The sequence below is a fragment of the Ceratosolen solmsi genome, unplaced genomic scaffold (assembly GCF_000503995.2).
Source record: "Ceratosolen solmsi marchali unplaced genomic scaffold, CerSol_1.0 scaffold1, whole genome shotgun sequence".
Taxonomy (NCBI): domain Eukaryota; kingdom Metazoa; phylum Arthropoda; class Insecta; order Hymenoptera; family Agaonidae; genus Ceratosolen; species Ceratosolen solmsi.
Window position 1 is genome coordinate 5,497,034 of NW_011948415.1, and position 19,730 is coordinate 5,516,763.

General features: G+C 24.2%; 1 protein-coding gene across 1 annotated transcript in view; it reads right to left on the reverse strand.

The window, feature by feature from the left end:
• The window catches only part of nAChRa7 (nicotinic acetylcholine receptor alpha7 subunit), an 86,194-nt gene that overhangs the window by 50,235 nt on the left and 16,229 nt on the right, over nucleotides 1-19,730 (reverse strand). Inside the window, exon 2 of the mRNA XM_011507722.1 lies at nucleotides 11,068-11,210. Coding sequence (XP_011506024.1) covers nucleotides 11,068-11,210 — 143 coding nt within the window. The remainder of the gene's footprint in view (nucleotides 1-11,067; nucleotides 11,211-19,730) is intronic.

Below are 19,730 nucleotides of genomic sequence, written 5' to 3' on the forward strand. Positions count from 1 at the left end.
AATTTTTTTGTCTTATTTTAATCGACGTTTTATCAACATTTATATATTAAAATTTTTTAATGGAACTCTTATTACAAGTCTTTTTAGAAAAAAAATTTACGTAACCGAAAACTAGAAAATAAATAACAGCTAATTGCATCTATTTATATAATTTTTATTATTTCTCACAATAAAAATGTATAGTTTGTCTAAGACATTAGGTTACCAAATAATGAACAGAATAATTTATTATTAATTTTTTATAATATTGTAAAGAAAAAAAGAAAAATAAATAAGACGAAGAATAATTCATGATATTAATAAGAAAATGAAGAATCGATTTATAATTTGAATAAAAAGTAGTGAGTAACGGTTATAGGTAGACAAGGTCAGTGTCTATCTAATTTCTCTTATTAGTTTTTTTTTCTCATTACCTATCTATATTTATACGAATCAATAGACCAATCCATCTTACGATCTATCATCCAATCAATCAATTCATCTATTTGGACATGTACTGACTATCTTTGTACACCGGAAAAATTAAACACTGTCTGAATAAATAAAAAACAATGAACATTTTTAGTCTACCAATAAAATGCTTGACCAATGAAAACTTAGAAAAACGATGAATTAAAGAGGAACAAAATATAACAATGCAACAGACGAACCACCCTCGACATTCTCCATATGTTTTCATTTACTTTCTTTTCTCTTATTTTCCATACATTGCCGTGGGGGTTGCACGTCTAGGTTGTCTAACCACCATTTTTTCTCACTGGTCTTGGCATCGTGTCGAGCTAGTGTCGACCATTTGACAAAAAGATCTTCGCCTCTTGGCTATATCCCAACAAAGAGAGACAAAAACGAAACACCCACACGGTAACCCTGGACAAGCTAATGTCGTTGCCTGTGGCTAGCGTCTGCTCAACTTGAAAAAAAAAGTGAAAAAAGAAAGAGAACAACCAAAAAAGTATGCTGTCCTCGATAACTGGGAAAACTTCCTAAATCTAATGTGACATTTAATAAATGTTTATACCGAATTTACCGAAACGTATAATAACTTTACCTCCAAGTTTTATACATTTTTATTCCATTTAATGCAACGACTTTTATCATTCTCCATCTTTTCTCATTATTTTAAATCCCACATGATGTTGGTTACATTTAAAAAATGGACACACTTTTAATTACATACTTGAAGCTTTTCTCTATATAATCTACAAGAGATAATCTTAACATCGTGCTCTTTTATCTATTAACGAAGGTTTAAATAATTATTATCAAATATAAATATATAATTCTACAAATACAAAACTTGCCTATATTATTTGTATAATTCTATATTATAGAAATTTTAATTTATCAAATACCATAATACAGCAAAATATAATCATTTATAACAACTAATGTTATACGTAATAATACTACGTAATAGAATTTATATTTACAGTCATTACGAAAATGAAAAAATGAAAAAAAGAAACAAAATTAAAAACGAATTTATGTATTTGTATCATTTAATTATTGGAAACTGACAAATTAAAATACACGAAAATATTTATTTACTTTATTACTATGTACATAAAAAAAAAAAAAGCTTTACAATTTTATTTTTAGGCAGTTTGTACATTTATAGCCATTTTGAATATCTATGCTGTTCACTAATTATTTAAAACATATCATGAAAATTTAGTTCATTTAATTTTTTTAATTTTCATTTACCATACTTTCAATATTTGTTACTTATGGAATTCGACTTGATTAATGCATTAGATTATCTAAAATTTCCCATTAAATTAATAATTTTAATTTAAAAATATATTATTAAACAGTTAAAAAATCGATTTTAATTTATTCATATAATTGTAATTCAAATAAAAATTCTCCATTAATTAATTTTTCGAAAATCTCTCAACAAGAATTTTCATTTTAAAACGTTGACCGAACTCGGACAAAATTCAAAGCAAACTGTTATTATGCAAAACGTCAAATCTTTTTACTAGAAAGTATGCAAATAAACTATAACAAATTATAATCAAATGAAAATAAATTTTGTTTAAATACTATATGAAACGGTTTTTAGTTCCCATATGTGGTTTATGTACAGTTTCCGATATCAAATGAATTTAAAGAAAAAATTAATATTATTTATTGCGTGATAAAAATAAATGTCTCTCAGTTTTCGTATTACTATATTTGGAATATAAATGAGTATAAAATTTAATATTAAAATTAATGATTTCATTATAATTATACATTAAACATTATTAATGCGATATTGTGAGTAAATATATAAACGGTTAGCTATGAGAAAATTTACAAAATATATCATTGAAAAGATTTATGAATATATCATGAAAGTTTCATAATTTAATTTACATATTTAACTTTGTTCATAGTTATGGATTGGTTGAAAAATATTCAACTATTCTTCCTAACAACGCGATAAAACTTTATATTAAGAACTGCCGAATAAAAACTTCATTTAAAACTTTAATTAATAGAAATTAAATTTACAACGAAATATTTATTACAAACTAGTAAAAGTAATATTAAATTTTTTTTTTTTTTTTATTTAATTATATCATTAATAAATTAGCTTTGACAATGATTCGTAAGAAGATTGAATTGCACTAATGAAAAAATGCTCAAGAATCCTGAATGATAATTTTAGTTTAATAACTATCAACTAATATTGAATATTTTAATTATAAAATATAAAATTAACTATACAAGTATTAAATACCTGAAATTATCTAATAAAATATCTTATCTATTAATACGTGGTATAATACTATGAAATTGATAAAATAAAGCTATTCGATTAATTACAATTACAATATAATTTAATTTCCATATGTCTAATTTTAATTGTATATAATCCGAGCATATACACATATTCATCTACACTAAACACATCCGCGCACGCGCGCACCCATATACAGAAACGCACGGGCGCACTCACGCCCTCATACACGCTTACACAGGTATGCCCGTAGATACTGCATTTGAAGAATTGTTTTCACGTACTTAGATTATGTTCAAAGTACTAAACACACAGTAGCCTTGGTACGCTCATACCGTACAAGGTAAAGAGTTAACTCGATGAGACCACGACGTAATTTTAATGACACGCCTACTGCGCCCATGAGGTCTGCGAAAAACGACCACTTGAACACGCACTCTAGTGGTCCTCTCTCTCTCTCTCTCTCTCTCTCTCTCTCTCTCTGTCCTATCTATTTCTCTCACCCAAGCTTTGTGATTATGACAGCATGATATACGTGTGGTCTCGTTACGCCCATAGCTTCTCCACAAAAACGAAAAAGTATGAAAAAAGAAAAAAAAAAGAAAAAAAAAATTAATCTATTGTTGATACGATATCAGTATAGCGTTAAATAAAAGTTTTTTAAATTGTAATGGTTTGACAAAAAAATTTTTTAAAAAATAGCGATAAAAGTAATTACTGTTGTTTATATCTGATACAATTTATATAATTTCAGAAAAAATAAAAATTATCTATAAAATGTATAGAAATTTGATGTTAGGAAACAAAGAAATTACAAATATTCAACGGAAATATAACTTTTACAAGTCATTCTTATACACATTACTATCACATGAATATTTTCATTCGATTCATTTTTTTACAATATTATTAAAAAAAAAAATTATATATTTATATAAATGTGTCGAAAATAATGTATATTTAAATAATGCAAGTATCGTAAAAATAACTGAAAAATAATGTATAACTATATGTTGAAATATGCTGAAAACATCGACAAAAATAAGAACATAATAAAAGAATAATTGTATATTGTGCAATTGTTATTGCATTTTTTTTTTTTTTTTTAATAAAAATATTTAATTTAAATAAAAGATAACATTTTTTTTTCTGCCCTGAGTTTATAACTGAAAATATTATAAGACTCGATAAAATGTAAGAAAATATTCCATGCTTTGTTCTTTTTAGATATTTATAGTCTGAGATATCCCTACTGCATGCATCCTTTTCTAACCGACCATTAGACCTATATATATATATATATATATATATATGACCTTTTTATATCTTATGTTTTAGTAAAATTAATATTTTTAATATTCGTCCAAAATGCATGATACGATATGAGATGTAGGAAATGTAATCGTAGATATGAAATGTAATCGTTTCATAAAAAATGAGATACGTTTTTTCAATTTTCATGTAAACGATAAGGTGTACTGTTTTATTATAATATAAATAAATATAAATTTAGTGTAGAGAAATTTAATTCTAAGCAATAAATATTGTTTTTTAAAAATTAAGTAGACTTAAATTTATTCAAATTTATGAAAATTATATATCAAATATTTAAATAAAATTTAGAAATAACTAAAGTAAATAATTATATAAAAATTACTTTGCACAATTGCAGAGAAAACATATTATTTTATTGTTAAGAGTACAAAAAAACGTTATATATGAAAATAATGTATTTTTCTAATAATTATAGTAAGAATTCTATTCCATTATTTATTATTAAATTTAAAAATTAAATCACAATTAAAGAAGAAAAATATTTTAATTGCATCAAAATAAAATTTTAAATAATTATATACATAGAATCTATTTATACAGTTATGATTGATATTATTGATAATTAGTACAATAAAATTCATATCAAATAATACGAATTGAATTCAATTAATTAACAAGGTGATATTTCGCAGTGATCCTTAAATAGAAATTCAATCTTATTACTCGGTACATACAAAATTCAAAATAAAAAGCTTCTTATATATTTTGGATATTAAATACATAGTTTAACATGTAAAATATTTATTTTCAAAGTTGCTTTAAATACCCTTTTTTATACAAACAAAATTTTATAATATATTATGTAAATAATCGTAATAAAATAAAATAAAAATAATCATAATTTTATAAAAAGTATATATGTGCGTGCGTGCGTGCGTGCGCGCGTGCGTGCGCGTGCGCGTGCATAATTTTTATAGGATGAATACATTTTACTGACTTTACCTGAACATTAATCCTAAATATAATTGTATATTATTAAGATAAAAGAATAATGATATATGATGTATAAGAGTACAGTACAAAATTAATCAAGTCTTAAAATAAAATATATTATTTATATCAAATGAAATTGACTTCAATGTTGATTTATTAATCTGTGTCATTTAATAATACACAGTGCAAATTGAAATATGCTGTAAAAATAAATACCGATACAAATAGTCATGCAAATAAATTATTAATTATAAATTATGAATATAACCTATGAAATTAAAAAAAAAAAAATGTTAAGTGGAAAGTAGTAAATCAGATAATTAATCATGGAAGGTTAATTTTGTTTATTTATCTCTCTTCTTTTTTATCCATACTTCATCTTTAAAATACTACATTTTAAAGCGTGCAATCATTGCACTATTCTTTTGTTTTCTTGTTTTCATTATCCATTGGCATAGCCAATCCTTCAAATATGAATGCCGTAAATCAAATGCTCAAGTCATTGAAAATATTTGATCAATATCGCAATTCTGAGAATATACGAGTTTCTATGCATATTACACTTGCTCTGTTAAATCTGTGATATCTCCGTGATTTCGTATTGCATATAAAAATAATTTAATTGCGACAGAATTCATAAATTTCTTTAAGTAACGTACATATAATTTACATGATTTATAATCAATTATTTGGTAAACTAAAAATTGAACGAATAAAAAGCTTGAAAAAAAAAATAGAAAATCGATATTCTTATTTATTTAAAAATAAGAAATTTAATTACTGTTCAAATAATCGCATATATTTATTAACATTTTTAAATGAATAAATTTAAAAGTGATATTTTACAATCCAAATCTTACAATTAATTTTCAAATCTTCAAATAAATAAATATATATATATATATATATATATATATATATCAAATGTTTGTGTTTATGATAAAATAATATAAAATACTAGTTGTTTTATAGCCGTTTACATTATTTAAAAATGCAAACATAAAAATTGAAGTTGACTAAATTAATGTAAAGTGTTAAATATTTACTATGAAAATCGTGCTGATAATACCACTTAACAGAATGATTTATTTGTAAACACAGTTACACGAAATGTGTGCTCGCACATAAATTTATATATTCATACATTCTGTTCACACATGTTGGAATAAAAAAAAAAATATATATATATATATATATATATATATATATATAGACAATATTCACGAATGCGTAATTCCCAACGACAAAAAGTTGTGTACATACATAGTGCAGACTGTATTGTCTCTTTTACTTCTGTTTCCTAATTCATTCTCTCGCTGTTTCTGAAAATATTACTTTCTTTCGTACATTACATATTTCATATTTATTTAATAATTTTAATTAAATATTCATTTAATCTATCTCATAGATTTCCTTAAATCATTTGTTATATTAAAATTTTAGCTACTATAGTTTACTTATTTTATAAAATAATTAGTAAGAAGAGAAAACATTTTCTATGCCACTTTCAAATATATCGATTTACTATTTTTCTTCTTACAGCAAAAAATTTAATTTTCATAACTCCCTGACTTTCAATATAGTGATAAATTAAACTTTTTCATAAATGCACTAAATTATAAAAGAGAAACTTCGTATAAAAATTAATATTAAATATTTATCAAATGCTGTAATTTTCTATTTATTTTCACTATTTAAAAGTCAACGTAAAACTATGAAATTTTTTATATTCGCTAACAAGTAATGGATATAATGTTAATTGATTAAATGTAGATGATATGGAGATTTCATTTCTTACAGAATTTATATATTAAAAGCTTATTGGCCTATTTGTGATACTTTAGTATTAATAACTACTTTAGTATTAATGCATTTATTTGAAAATCGAATTGAAATTCGCAATCCACAAATGAAGGCAATTTAACGAGAATAATTCCAAAAATATAATACTATAATTGTACAATATATAATTTTGGATATCTTGTATGTAGCCTTATTTTTTATTATTTTTTTTTTTTTTTTGAAATATTGATACCGACCAAAAAATTCTTACGTCTAAGAATTGCCGCGTACGTGCTAACCAGTTCCAACGGGAAATCTATGAGAACGCCATATTTTCTCATATAAAAGTCCGTCCATGTTGTATGATTGGGTAAATCCCAAACTCACAGCCTATGTACTCGGACATAATTCAAAATGTGTGAAATTCTGAACTTAACTTACAACTCGCTAAGTCTTAACGTGAAATTTACGATGACAAATCATCTAATATTTGCTTTGTTGAGCATAATATTTTCTTTGAATCAGTCAGTAATATTTATTACTTCATTAATAAATAATTACAAGCAAAACTGAATTAAAAAGATTATTTATGCAAATATAATTAATACTAATATTAATTTTTAATATTTTTACAGCGTGTTGATATTGAATATCTTCTAATCATTTCATCAAACTTTATCTTTATCTATGACATAAAATTTATTTCCACTGTATGGGAATTTAGAATAATTTCACCAAAACAAGTAATTTTAGAATAAAAATTTAATATCTATTAAATTTCTGCCCAAAATGAAATAATATCTTTTCCATATATCGGATTTCTTTTTGAATGTACTTTAAAAATCTATAGTTATACAATGAATGAAAAATATCTCACCGATAGCCTATTTAAATAAGATGGTCTCTAAAAATCAATTGTATCGTAACTTTCTATAGTCCTTTTTGATATTCATATAAAAATCAAAACTACAGAGCATAGGTAGGGATAGAAGGTATAAACTCAGAGAACTCAGAGAGCGACTTTTGAACATAAAATTTTGTGCAAATTATCTCTATCTTTAAGATAATTCGGAAACGTGCGGTATAATATTCTAGCGCGGTGTAAGCAACTCACGTATCACTTTTATATAAGATATCGCTCGAACAATTTTTATAGTAAGCTTTAGTCGAAGGAATTATTAAAACCAAGCGCTCGTCGCATTAAGTATGAACATGCCCCTAACTGCCATAAACAATATAACTAAACATAGAAAAATACGTTGAAATAATCATTTAAATATTATAAAGTATTCTTTGTAAGAAGCTATAGAAAAATTATGGAAATGTGAGAAAATGATAAGAGTTTGAAACAGAAGTAATAGATGAACGTGAACTTGATTATTTATAAAAAAATTTCTTCTAAATTATTTCAAAACATTGAAGATATTATTAAGCAGGGCATCTAATTCATTGCCAAATCGTAGAAAAAACATATATTTTATAATATTGATTGCAAAATTAACAATTGTTATTCATAAGAAATACATTTACATAATGCCTCCTTGGCCAATAAATACCACATACAAAATTCATTATAATTAGAATCGGTAAGTTTGAACTTTTCCGAGTAATACCTTTGCATACTACTCTGATCTATTCTTCTTCCGATATTCTTCATACGAATGTTCGATTTTACCACGAATAAGACTTCAAAGTGTTAAGTGCATAAAAATAGATTCTTTCGCAAAACGTGAAAAATACTTGGAGCGCAATGTTAATAGAATCAAAGTAAAGATAATAAATTTATTGAAATTAGTTTTTATAATCATTTATATAGATAAATTTTACGATAATTTATTCGATAATCTCATATAAGTAATTTATACTTCATACATATGATATTTCTTCCTCCATTATATAATTATTACTAACACAAAATTCATTTCATTCATTCATAAACTATGGGTATAGACAAAACGAAAATTCACAACGTAATAAACTCCAAGAGATGCATCTTAGTACTAATTATATAATATTCTTCTTTCTTCGTTTATTAATAATTCAGTGCTTCGATCCACTGAATATATTAAGAGCGTGTCAAAAGTGTCACCACATCCGTAAAAGATGGCGAAGTATAAAATTTGACTCAACTAGCGTCTACATTTTCAAGAGAAGGATATTGACTGAAATGCACTTGCATCTTAGTACTAATTACGAAGCTGACAAACTATAGTAAATGTTACTACGAATACATTTTCTAATATCTAAAACATCCAAATGGACGAAAATGTATGCAAGACCTATATTCACAAGTATGACGCATTAACGTAACTTTACATTATGCACGCGGGTAATTATCTGTATTTCCAAAAAATGTGAGGAACTACTATTTTCTATTTTCAACGATTGTACGTATTTTTGATATTTTCTTATTAAATTTTCAATGGTTATAAATTTTTTTATTCAATTTATTTCAAATACACAATAGCAAACATTAACTAATATCTACGTGTATTAATTATTGGAATTATTACAAAAATGTAGGATAAATTTCGTAATTTTTAACGAGAAATTTGATTTATTATATAGCATTTTCAATATTTGACTTAAGTAAACTTAGATTTACTTAAAAATTCAAATAATGCTTAAAGGATACATTTATAGTAAACTCTTGTTTAAAGCTTATTCCTGCAATTTTCATTACTTTAAAAGAAAAAATTTTAATATGCAAATTTATGTGCTCAATCATAGGAAAGAAAAACAATTAACAATTGAACTATATACTGAGCATAAATCGGAATCTAGTTTCATTAAAATCAAAATAATAATTATAATTAAATTTTGCATAAAAAAAATCTCTAAATATATGAATTTAAATTTATAATTTAATGTTCGTGAATATTATTCATTCGACAAAATTACGTTAACAAATATAATTTATTAAAGAACATAATTTATTACTTTATATAAGTACAGAAGTTATCGACTGTGTGATAAATGACATAATATTGTAATAAAATGTATTTATAATATGAATTTACATTGAAATTTTTTAACTGTTTTTCATATTGTAAAGACTCGATTAATATTTATACATAATGGTAGCAATTACGTATAAATTGCCATTCAAACAAAACTAAGTAATAAAATTACATAAACTTTTATGCATAGTAAAATAACAATTTCTATAACTTAAAAATATAATAAAGTAATACACAATAAATAGCATATGATATTTAAAGTCTATGTAAAAAAAAAAAAAAAAAAAAAAAAAAAAAAAAAACAAACAAACAAACAAACAAAAAAACCAAAAATTAATCATACAAAACAAATTAAACGAAATGGATAACGAAATAGTTGCTATTAAACAAATGAAAACTAGACATCGATTGATTTGCTATGAACTTCTAAAATGTCTATTGATAATTTTTATGTACTGTGTATTATTGGAGAAAATTGAAATGAATGACAAAATGATTAATTATTGATTTTAGTACATAAATTATAAAATTAAATCCAAAAATATACTTTTATAAAGGTTTTTAGTTAAATAAAATATGAGAAACCTGAGATTTTCAGTCAAAGTCCGACATTTTTCATATAAATATATAGATATATATATATATATATATATATATATATATATATATAAATCAAATGCCGACTAAGTGATTAAATTATTCATATAATGTCCCACTTTATTTTAAATTGATAAAATAACAAGTTTAAATTACTGAATTAAACTCGAGAGTTACCAAGTAAAAGAAAGAATTAAAATTTGTATTAGAATAACAGGCTTTATTATTTAAAATTAATAAGAATATATATAATTTATTGTTATTATAGACATACTGCTGAATTTAATATTTCTATGTGCTTTGAAATTAAAATATTTTTTGTATAAATAATATACTTATATGATAATTTTAAATATAAATTTGTTAATTCTCGATAAGCACTTTTTTTTTTTTGTAAATAACTTTTTATTTTGAGAATGAAGATTATTTATATATAATGACATGACATTTTACTATTCACGTACGTAAATTTCGTACAAATGACACTTGAACAAAGTTCTTGTCCATTGGGCACTTTACGAGATGTAAACTTTTGCGATACATTGAAATAATTGCACATGACGTAATAATAAAATTTTACCATTAGAAGGACTGCGGAAGATAAAAATGATAAATAATAAAGGACGAAAATATAACTGCAAATGAAACTTATGTAAAAATGTGTTGAGGTTTGGTTATAGCTAAAGCGTGACTCGGTCATGCTAATTATTACAGTATTAAAATTAAACTTACGACATCGATAATTTGCATGAGCGTGAGGCCGAAGCTCAGCTGAAGGGGTTCAGACTCATTTTGTACGGGACGCTCCAGCACGTTGTAGGAATCCAGGAGGTCGTTCAGCAGCTTCTTCTCGTGAAAACCGCCACTTACCAGCCCTGACCGAAATTCATTCGTATTTCAGTATTTTTGCATTTCGCATTAGCAGCAATTCTCAAGAATAATAATATACCACACAGATCGCTTAGACTGGCAACAATGGCGTCCTTTACTTTTCCTTTATTATTCTCTATTTTATGGCAAAATTATCTGCAAGCTCGCTTTTATTTATTTCCTTTCTATTAATGCATTCTAAACTCATATTATTTTTATGAATTCGAAAACTTTGTTCATTATTTCTACAACGGGTTAAATGCACTCGGTTAACCGTAAAATAATCGTTGGCGTAGCTTCTTTTTCAGGAGGCGAGCTCGAACAATAAGTAAAGTCAAAGTGCATCATAATTCTGCGCGGTGATAGCCCAAAATTTATAGAATATAAGAATGAGCTTGGAAAACTACTTGATCGTCGAATTGATTTAAGTAGCTCAACTTAATTCTAATTAAATAATGTTATGAAAATTATGGGAAACGCGCGCGCGCGCGTGTGTGTGTGTGTGTGTGTGTGTGTGTGTGAATTTGTTATTATATGAAAATATCAAATTTTTTGATAATATAAATGCAATATGAGAAGGACAGCAGAGAAAAATTGCTTATATTTATATTTGTGCTTGTAGCTCTAAATTATATTGACAGAATTTGATATAAGAATTTGAAATAATATTACTAATTGATATTAACTGGCAAGATATAAACTTTATATTTTATACGCTAAATTAGATTATTAAAGAAATTGCGACGCAAGAAAGAGTAGAGACGATTTGGTAGAAAAGCTTAGGTCGTAGACTAATCTCATCATACTAAAATCATCGTTGCGGCTCTTATATTCCACCTTAATCTTATAGGATACAACAACAACAAAAAATTCAATTCTTGTTCGCGATAATTCAAATATCATCGGTACAATTGATGACAGGAAATATCCTTAATATATTCGATGTATGTGAGGGCAGGTAGGGACCAGTAACGAGTACAGAAATTCTTGGAGAATTACACATGCACGCTCCACCACATCGCCCCAAAATATTTCTCATTATTCCATCGTCTATATTATTGTAGCCAATCTATCTTATTATCTAATTTAGCTATTTCAATTCATTAAAATTGCATGTTGTTTGAATAATAATAATAATAATAATAATAATAATAATAATAGTAATAATAATAATAATAATAATAATAATAAAAATAATAATAATAATAATAATAATAATAATAATAGAATTATTTATCTTATTCCTCTTATGAATTATAATATTATCAAATACACAGATTTCTTTATAAAATGCAGTTAGTTGTGTGTATACCTGTATACTTTATACTATTACTTCCATAACTTTATATTATAGCAGAATTCAATGTTTGAAATTAATAAATTGCAATGAAAAAGCTACTACCGAAGTTACCTTGTCGACTCAATGTTAAATTTCCAAGTTAACACCTAAATTACATTTTAACATCAATTATTTCAAAATTACAATGCTTAACCTTTACGGGAGTGCCATTTTCATTTTATAAATGTAAATTTAAATTTTCAGATGTAACCAAAACATTTCATGACTTAATGTATTATTATGATAGGTATATGATATTCAGCACCATTACAACTAAATCAAATCTTTATCCATAAGATCCCGATCAATTCGATAAAAACTCTGTCAATTTTTGTTCAATCAATACATATGAATAATTGTATATATTATATGAATAGACGATTTCATACGAAATTATAAATTTCAAGACCATAACTTGCTTACGCTATTCATTCTATTAATTATTAATCATACAAGTTTTTATATGCAAAACATAAATGTAACATTATGTTGTGATACATACGAATTTTTAAATAAAATTACCAAGTAAAATTTTTCAAGGGCTTATTTAAATTTACATCTAAATATTTATATGATTTTAATTAATTTTATTATTATTCAAACTAATGCTTCCATTAAACATCTGTTCCATTAAAATTCAGAAATTTACATAATGAATGAATAGGCTGTTGTCTGTTCATGAAAATTAATAGAACTGTTAAAATGAAATTTTTAGTTCAATCAGCGCAAAGCATTTGAAGAAGAACATCTTTATTCGAACACGAGTGAAAAATAATTGTATATGCACTTGTGAAATTAATTATGAAATGTTAAAATAGAATACGATTCACTAGTTAAATTTCTCGATTTTACATAGATTAATTATATTTAAACATTAAACACGTTGCTATGATATTTCTTTATAATGGAATAAAGCTTCTTTCAATACAATGAATTATTTAATTAATTACAACACAGAGATTGAATAATTAAAGTATATTATAGGCTGTACGTATATTTAACGTGAAATGGCAAAATTTTTCAGACTAAATAGATTATTATACCAACGTCATATGAATGTAAAAGTGAGAAATTTAATAAACTTGCCTTCACATGAAACAAGAAACATAATTATTAATATTAAATACAATGGAGCTGAAAATGTTATTATTGATAAAATAAATAATGTCACATTGAAATATAGTTTCTATTGAAATGAATTTCTGTATAAAAAATGGAAATATATGGCAAACAATCGGTAGCGCTATTCTGAATCACCAATTTTTTTTATTACTTTTACTAAGTTACACATGCAGAGCTTTTGGCAGTCCAGGAATAGAAATTTCCACAGAGGCACGTAGGAAAAATGGCCATACTTGTGGTATTGAATCAAATAAATTTTTTGGACTACCGACTCATGCATACCTCCATATTGGATTTGTCGCAACCGGATGAAAAAAGCAATGCAATTGCTCAACCAACAATTCAGCTTCGTTCTATTGCCATCGAAGCTCGACCGGATGCTCGGTCGTAGTAATTTCCTGAGAAACCACCCTTGCATTTATATCCGGGTAGGTCGGTTTAGTCCCATACTCGATTCTGAGTGCGGAAATAATTAAAACTCGTACTTTCGAAGTGTGTGCATTATTCTTAGAGTAGAAGGGAAGTTTTAACAGTTGCGAGGCAGAACATTTTTGAAAAAATTCTCTGATGATAGTTTTTGTTTTATCTTTATTTTTGTTCTTTTCTCAAGCTGTGCATTTTCCGTGTGAATACTCGCGTATTCGATTTATGCAAAACTTTCTTAGTAAAATATTCATAATCCCGTTGATATAAAAATATCAATAACTCTTTCTATTTTTTATAATAGAATATATATAATTTATATGCAATTCATGAATTTAATAGCATTTCGATAATTTATGTATAATTGACGTATAGTGTTCAATTAATATTCTAATCAAATCATAAATAATACTATTATTCACAATTGAAAAATAAAAATCTTTACAAATTACAAATTCCACTTAATATGGAAATACAATTGATGTGCATGAAAATCCAATGAATTACTTCATATTTTTATTAAAGTATAATATAGATGTATCAATGTATATATATATATATATATATATATATATATTAAGAAATCTTAAGAATATTTTTTATTTAATATATATATATTATGTAATAATATTCTCTTACAAAATGCGATTACTAGAAAAAGTATCTTTTAAATAATAAGTTGTTCTATTGAGACAGAATAATCGGATAATTTCTAATGCGATTGAATCAAATGACAATCTAATTTCTATGCAATAACAAAGGAAATTATTTGAAATTTGTAAAAAATTTTCAATTTATGACAAAAATATAATAACAAATTTTCTCTATATTTCTATTGTTCTTTTTAATGAGTCTAGGAATTATTATTACATAATTGTAATAGTAATAAACAAATAATAATAGCAATAAATTCTTGCTAAGGCAGTATCTTGGTAAAAACTTAACAATACGTATTTATTGAGAATTGCTAAGAATTGTTGGAAATTTCATTACATTTTTATTTAATAATTATTATAAACAATGTATTGTAATGAAAGTTTCAGAACAAATATATAGTATTTATATTTCTTCAAAATATGTGGCTTATCTACTTCATTATAATTTCAATCTCCCTTCATAAATGTATACTAATAAATTTAATTTCACAAATCATTTTTGTATAAATTTTATTTTCATAATTTACTTTCCTTTTTTAAACCATGCAAATTCTATTATATATATATATATACATATATTTTTTATCTTGATAAGCTATTACATTACACAACAGATTAACACGCTCAATCTCCATATCGTTGTTTCTGCAACTCGCCATAATCCTAACTTAACTATTATTAAATTCAACGAAAAAAACGCTCATAAGTGGCTTTGTAAATCAATACCGAAGTTACTCCAAATCTATATTGAAACATTTAAATATTTATTCGTAATTCATATTCATTTATTACTATTGAAACTAGTATAAAAATAATATGAATTTTACTGTGAGAATCTAAAGTACTAGAGAATTCAATTATTTGATTCCTTGCATAGGCAAATAAATCGCCATAAACCTTTATCTCGATATTGTAAACATTTTGTTCCATATATTTGAATACACTACATACTAAATTATCCAATACTGATTTTATTTAAATATTATTACAATTTTTTGTTGTTGGTTTTTTCTCCAATAAATTATATCAAGTTAATAGGAAGATTTCGATATATTAATCTTAGCTATGACATTGATACAAATATAAGTCTATACTCCTGAATATCTGAATAAATTATTCTCATATCAGTTTTCCGTTTCTTTTATTAATAGTACAACGATTTTTTATTTCAAATCAAGTTGACGTATCTTCTATCAAGATGTTCATATTAGCAATTAAATATTTCAGCATCGTATAAATCTCAAATTCGGAATAAAACCTCGTAAAATATGAAAATTATGATTTTAAATAGTTTCTCTCGTACTCTCATTAATCATCAATATTTCAAATAATCATAGTAGGTGATTACAATAATTAAAATGCATACGAAAAATTAAGCTAAAATACAACGGAAATTCTGGTAAGACACAATTTCTACCTATGTTTTGCACACTTTTTCTATCAAAGTTTTTCGAAACAATTCTAAATATTTTGAATTTCATAGATAAGCATAGTAAAGAAACTATATTTTATCGTAAAAAAATTGTTCTTAATATTAATGTAGTATAGGATTTTTAATCTACTTTGATAATAAAAATATTATATAAAATTATATTAAACAAACTTTTTAGATTAATGTCCATTATCCATTCAATATTATGAAATAGCGAATATTTTTTAACATTTAATCTATGCTTGATATTTATGAACATACTTATACAATATGTTTATGCTCCACATATATATTTATATTTAAATACATATACGAATTAAATAAAAACTATTGTTGTAAAGATTAAAATATCATTATATCTTCAGTTTCAAACATATTTACTTCTTATTCGTCACTAAAAATATAATTAAAATGCATAAACTGACATTAATTGTAAATATCCTAAAGTATATATTTTGTATTTTACAAAAAATGCTGCGAGTTATTCAATTATTTATAAAATATTGTCATTCTTATATAACACGTGTAGCTTGAGAAATATCATAATGAAGTATAAACAGAAATAGTTCTTTAATATATGTCGGTTATATATAAAACAACGATTGTCATATTAAATATTCTTAGAATAAGAAACGAATTCCTCAAAAGGAGCTGCATTTAAAAATGCAAGATATACAATTTTACCAATAATTAATAAATCATGATTATAATTCTAAATTATCGAATGAGGAGTTTTTAAATAACTATAATATAAAAAGTCTTTACTTACAAAATTACTTGAAGCTTTCAAAGAATTGCTTTACAAAATCCGTATTGCATCATAAATATTCGTACTTAAAGTTACAACGTAGATTAATGAAAGTTTTATTTAATTTATTCAACAACAACAATCAGTTTTCGATACATTCTTTAGAATCAATTTTGCCAATTTGTTGGATGTTTGCTTTGTTTGCGTTCTATGAATATTGTATTAGAAAATAATTTCAATTAATTATGTGTACGTGAAGAATTGATATATTCTAATGGAAAGAAATCAAAATATCGTCAATAATTAATTTACACTAATGTCAACAATTTTTCATATTCAGTGCTTTTAACTATTAATGTTGGTTATATAGTTTACGCCGAAATGCATCATTTAATTTGTCTAAATAATAATCTTGATTATAATCATTTATACTTATAATAATTTTGGTTAATAAAAAATTCTAAAATTTGTTAAGCAAGGGAAATACTTATGTTATTGCTAATCAATATTATGATCAAATATTATATTACATTTGTATTAAATATGCTCCTTACAAAATGAAGAAAGTAAGTCTAATGATTGTATATATATATATATATATATATATATATATATATTATACGTGGATATAGGTTTTCTTTTTTTTTTCTTTTCTTTTTTTTTTTTAAAATCAGGATCATTCAGTGAGAAATAGAGATTATTTCTGATATATAGGTATGACTAACTTATAACAATATTGTTTTCTTAATTTCAATTTCTCTTCGAGTTCTTGACTTTATTCATATGTCTAATACAATTTGGCACATCTCCATATAATTTGATATATACATACATTTGTATATGTATACGTTATAACAAAATTTCTTTTAGCTTTTTCTCCTCCATTTTACTTCATTGTATTTTCTTTACATTCAGAAACGATATCATACGCTATAAGGTGAGGTGGTAAGTGAAAAAGGAATTGACCTACTTTTTACGACGGGTTCGCGTAATTTAGCAGTCTTACTTTCCTTCTTGATTATGTTTCTCTATGCTTCCTTCTTTTTGGAGGGCTATACGCCGTCGTGTTCATTTTAATTAGCTTGGCAGCAAAAATCTCGTTTCCACCGCAAAATAATGGCTTCAATTCTAACCGATGAATATATATACACTAATATTTATGACGACGAATGAGTTATTTTAAATTGTGTAAGAAAGTGTAACCAATTTTACATTAAGCACCGTTTAGGTTTTAAAAAATTTTTATGGATTGTTTGTCAAATTTTCGTTCCCACTTAAAAACAAATATAAAAAATTTATATTTCTCTCCGATTTAATCGATATGATACGAAGAAATTAGGTTTATTCCAATAGATTTCAATTTAATTCTTCTATATTATTCTATATATTCATTGAAATTTATAAATATATAAATTTCTTTTAAATTATTACATTATATATAGTATTAATAAATATCTTTATAAAATTTTATTTGGTATGTCAATTGAAAGTAAAGGCATAGTAATGACTTGGATTAATTATAAAAGAGATTTATACAAAAGTCAATTTTCAGGAAAAATAATTAAAATTTTCATATGAATATATACTGTGTTTGATCTCGGAAGACAAAAACTAAAGTTTGAAAAGAATGTAATTTTTAATCATAAAAATTGAAATTTCTTAATCAATGCAGTAGGAAGATAAATGAATTTTTCTATGCACATAGAATAAGTAACTAGTAATTTTTATTACCAAATGGATGAAGATTTATATTAACTAATCAATTTTTTTTGTTCGTAAATGTAGAGATTTATGTACTGTTATAATTCAATATATTATGTCTCATGATTTGTAATTTAATCGAATAGCAATAATACCCTTATCGAGTATATTTATAGTTGTTGAATTATTCATCTATGGAACTCGAGTGGAAAAATCAGCTGTAGAATGGAATGGTACGTGGACTATATAACCTTGGACTTGATGAAAAAAAAAAAAAAAAAAAAAAAATTTAAACACGCAAACGAATCAAAGTAATTTGCTTTTTTTGATCATTATAGATTACCACTTGTTATTATCTAAATTCGATGAATAAACGAATTATGAAAATACTGGCATTTATTTATATATATATATATATATATATATATATATATATATATATTTCTATAATTCATATATTATTATGAATAAAAAAAAAATAATAAGCACTTTTAGAAAAAAATATTTAAATTGTTGATACTAAAAGCTGCATTATTAATATCATCTACTAATCGCTATTTGATTAAATTCACTAAATTGGATTAAAATAATAACGAATGAATCATTTATTACCATAAAGAATGTATTTTTATATATTCTTTAGCAAATTGAAAAGATCTTACTGTCTCACTAAAATTAACCCTACCAAAGTTGTTAAACGAATAATAATTATAAAAACTACATTATACTTTTTATAATGAAATTTTTCAATACCTTATGAATTAGAGTTAATTCATACATTATATTATCTTATAGTCTTATCTCTATAAATTATGTATATTATAATGTAGCTTAATAATAAAATTATATTCTATTTTTATTCTTTTAATCTCGAGAATATTTTTGTGAAAAATATCTTTTGAGCAATCAATTTTTCTTTTTTTCATTTTTTATTCTTATAAGAACAATAATGACTTCCTTTCAATTATACGGTTAACTGAATTATACGATTTTTTTCGATAGTTTAGATTTAAATTAAAAAATTTCATATGGATTAAATTTGACTGTAACTGTGGAACTCAACATAAAATGGGTGATGATTTAACAGTGCGAAAATTGTGCTCA